Genomic DNA, 4,283 nt, shown 5'->3' with positions numbered 1-4,283 from the left:
AAACACATTAATATCCAAACATGTTAAACACCAAACACAATAAAAGCTAAATACAAAAGTGCAATAGAAATAATCCTTCAAAGGAATAATCTTTCAAAGTCTTCATTCCATAATCCTTCATTCCATCAACCAAGCATGTTGAAGAGAGGAGTTGTGACCTTTAAAAAATCATTGTTAGCTAATGTCAATATATGAAATTGATTAATCGAAAGTAATTCAACAAACAAATAATTAGTGAAAAATATTAACCTCAAATTATTGTAAACAACATCAACTCCAATGACTTGATTAGATATTGTTAAAGCTGAAAGCTCTACATTAACAATAATTAAATTATTAACAAGTACTAAATTTATAATATCAACAAAAACTTAAACAGACCAAAAAAAATTGAACAAAAAAATTATCACTTCAACAGATAACATAAACAAAAATTGAACAGATAACATAAAAAAAATTAAAGACTTACCTGACCGGAGAAGATGATGCTGGAGGAAGCTGGCTGTTGAAGAGGGAAACACTGATAGAAGACGAAGCCACCTATTGGAGAGGATGACGTTGACGGAAGACCCTAATGGAGATGCCTACAACGGAGAGAAAGTTGGTTACTGCGTCTTTGCCGCTACCAGAGAAGACGATTGAGAAGACGATGCTGATGGTCTCGCAGATGACGATGCTGACGGTGATGCCGATGGAGACGCCGACAATGGAAAGGAAGCTGGTTGCTGCATCGCTGCCGCTACTAGAGATGACGATGGAGAAGATGATGCTGACGGTCCCGCAGACGACGATGCTGGTGGTCTTGCAGAACATAATGTTGACAGAGATGCCGACAATGGAGAAGAAGCTGGTTGCGTGAGTAGCAGTGAGGTGGTGAGGTTTGAGGAAGCTCAGCTAGGGTTTACTCCATGGGGTGAGGGAGGGTGCCGCTGCTAGTGTTTGTTAAGGTTACTGGTAATTCAAAATCATTAAAAGGCATATATATATATATATATATATATATATATGCCAGTAGGGGAGAGTACGGGTAGCGGGTACTTGATTACCCGTTCGGACCCGAACCGAACCAAACCAATGCCTTTCGCTAGTAATTAGTCCGGGTAATGGTTCTGGAGTGCGAAATCCGAACCAACCTATGGATCCGATCATATATTAATTAAATAACAAAATAAAAATTAAAAATAATATATATGATCGGGTCCATGGGTTGGTTCGGATTTCACACTCCAGAACCATTACACGGATCAATTACTAGCGAGAGACATTGGTTTGGTTCGGTCCGGGTCCGAACGGGTAATTAGGTACCCGCTACCCATACTCTCCCCTACTTTATGGCCCTATAATATCCTTTGCTGTTTCCACATGGAGAAGATGGTTTCAGGACAGGAATAGGTAGAAGATACAAACAACAAATAGTCACTATGAGACAATACTATGCTTTTTGTTTTCAGCAAAGAATTGGAGAATCCCAAATTTTGTTGTGCGGTGGACATTTATTACAACAGTTCATGGTTGACACTTATGCTTGTATTGAACAAGGAAGACTTTATTGGATTAGAAATAATAAAAAACAATTGTGAGTTGAATTGTATAGTGGATTAAGAGGTGCAATCAATCTAGGAGATGTAATGGCAGATAATGTTGGCAAAATAACAATACTACCTTCAAGTTATATGGGTGGACCTCGATATCGAGTACAAAACTATCAAGTAAATAATTAACTTATGCCATAATTATTTTTGAGAAGTTTTAAGACAAATTAAAAATTAACTAATTATTCTTTGTTCAATACTTTTAAAATCAAATATTGATAGTGTACAATTATTGCATTTTCACCAATTTAAAAATATTGGTTGCTAGTATTATGGTTAATTAAAAAAATATTTCATTTATGTACAGGATGCGATGACAATATGTCGCTATGTTGGATATCCGAACTTATTTCTAACTTTTACTTGTAATTCAAAGTGGTCTAAAAATGATTATATACTGGAAGATATTAAAGGGGAAAAAAGTGATGATAGACCTGACATTGTTAGTCATGTTTTCTCTATAAAGTTAATGGAGCTCATCAATGATATTAAACGTCGACATATATTTGGGAGAGTCACTGCCGGTAATGTATATATTTATTACTCTAATAATTTACTCGTGTTATTTACATCTAGTTTTTGGAATAAAATACCTGAATATAATATTTACCCATTCCTGCAAATGAATCTGTTATCACATAAATAAAATTTTAATCCTACATAAATGATCTATCGAATGTGTAATTTAGGAGCAAATATTTATAAAGGCTTTTTCCCATAGATAAAATTTAAATTTTATTTTAAAAATCCATAATTAAATGGTAGACAACACTCTCCAACTTCTTTAACCAGAAAATATTAACCTTCTTTATAGAAATAGATTTTTCCTTTCAATAATTGCCTTTCACAATTCTTATCTACTTGATAAATCCTTTTAGTTTTACAATCACTTATAAAATTTAGAATCTTTAAATTTTATAACATAATTCTTATTGGATTAAATCCTTTTTTGTAGAATTTACATTAAATCCCTTTGCTATTTCTTTTTTCTATTTAAGTCATTTTTTACTTTTTCTGTATAATCAATTTCATCAAAATCAACAATTAGATGTTCTAAGTTTTTTATTTAAATAGTTGTATACACGGTAGAATTTTAACAGAGAGAACTACCACATGCCCATATATTAGTTTTCTTACATTTGAATGACAAGATACATCTAGCATCTCAGGTTGATGAAATCATTTCTGCTGAAATACCAAGTAAAGAAATTGATCCTGTTGCTTATAGTGCAGTTAATAGATTCATGGTTCATGGACCTTGTGGGGTTTTAGACCATAATTCTCCATGCATGATTAATGACAAATGCTCAAAGTATTATCCAAAAAGATTTCATGATAGCACATCATTTGATGATAATGGATTCCCTATATACATGAGGAGACATAATGGCAGATATATATTGAATGGTTTCCAACTTGACAATCGTCATGTTGTTCCATATAACAGGAATCTTTTGGTCAAGTACGATTCCCTCTTAATGTTGAGCTTTGTAATCGATCTAGATCAGTCAAATATATATTCAAATATATCAATAAAGGACCTGATTGTGCTACTGTAGTTATCTCAGATGAACAGAATTCTGCCTCCACATATAAAACTAGAATTGAGGAACATGATGAGATAAAGGCATACTTGGATTGTAGATATACTTCTGCTACTGAAGCTGTTTGGAGAATTTACCAATTTGATATGTTATATCGAAAACCAGCTGTAGAGCGTTTATCATTCTACCTTCCTGATCAACAACCAATTTATTTCCAAGGGCATATGTCACTTGAAAATATTATGAATTGTTCAAGAATTGAGGCAATAGTGTTTACTGAGTGGATGAAAGTGAATTCTGAGTACATTGAGGCCAGACAACTAACATACTCTGAATTCCCTACGAAGTATGTTGAGTTTGAAAAACTAAAACTTGAAATGATGACCAAACATTATTGATTTTTATCAATTGGTTATTGATATTTTTGTTTAGTGTGCAAAAAGTTGGTAAACCAAAATGGGCCCAAAAAGAAAGCACTCAAGCTCACACACACTATGGCCCAAATATACACAATCAAAGCTCACACACACTATGGCCCAAATATATACAATCAAAGTCCAATATTAAATTACTTCCACTACAAATGTTTCTCATCCAAAACAATGGCAGGAACTGAGCAAAATAAAAGAATGAAAAACACATTGTCCCAAATAAAGATCCAAGCCCTATTCGGGATCCACTAAAACTCACTTTTCTAGAACTTGAACTCCAAATTCATTTGAATTCACTTTCACATCCACCGAACCATCAAACTCTCTCTTCTTTCTCTTTCATTCTCCTCACATCAAATCACTCTGAAGCTAGAAGAAAGAAAAAGAAAGATCCAAAGCTAGGGCACAGTTAAAAACAAAAAGGTGGTTTCCAAATCCAAGGAAAAAGAAATAAAAGAAAGGCTACACCAAAGGGGTAAATCTCGTTCGAACAGAGTATCTCAAAAGTTATTCTCCCCATTGATGCTCCACCAAGAAATCGTGAAGAAATCAACTCTGCACAAAGGACCAATCTAAAAACAATGGAAAAAAAAAGAAGTCAATGATGCTCTGCCTAAAATCCACAGTCAAGAAACTAACTTGGGGCCAAAGCAAATCTCAACGGACCAGATTCAAGATCCTTGAGAAAAAGGTTAAGAGAGAAAGGTAAGATTGCA

General features: G+C 33.9%; 1 protein-coding gene across 1 annotated transcript; it reads left to right on the top strand.

Moving 5' to 3' along the window:
* The first annotated feature begins 552 nt into the window (after nt 1-552).
* On the top strand, nt 553-3,534 carry LOC140184110 (uncharacterized). Its single transcript, XM_072234396.1, has 5 exons — nt 553-604; nt 668-855; nt 1,900-2,121; nt 2,762-3,054; nt 3,096-3,534. Exons 1-5 carry the CDS (start codon nt 553-555, stop codon nt 3,532-3,534), a joined length of 1,194 nt encoding a protein of 397 aa, XP_072090497.1.
* Nucleotides 3,535-4,283: the final 749 nt, after the last annotated feature.

This window comes from Arachis hypogaea, chromosome 4 (genome assembly GCF_003086295.3).
Source record: "Arachis hypogaea cultivar Tifrunner chromosome 4, arahy.Tifrunner.gnm2.J5K5, whole genome shotgun sequence".
NCBI classification, from domain to species: Eukaryota; Viridiplantae; Streptophyta; class Magnoliopsida; order Fabales; family Fabaceae; genus Arachis; species Arachis hypogaea.
Note: the sequence above shows the minus strand (reverse complement) of the source record. Positions and strands in the feature narration are given on the sequence as shown.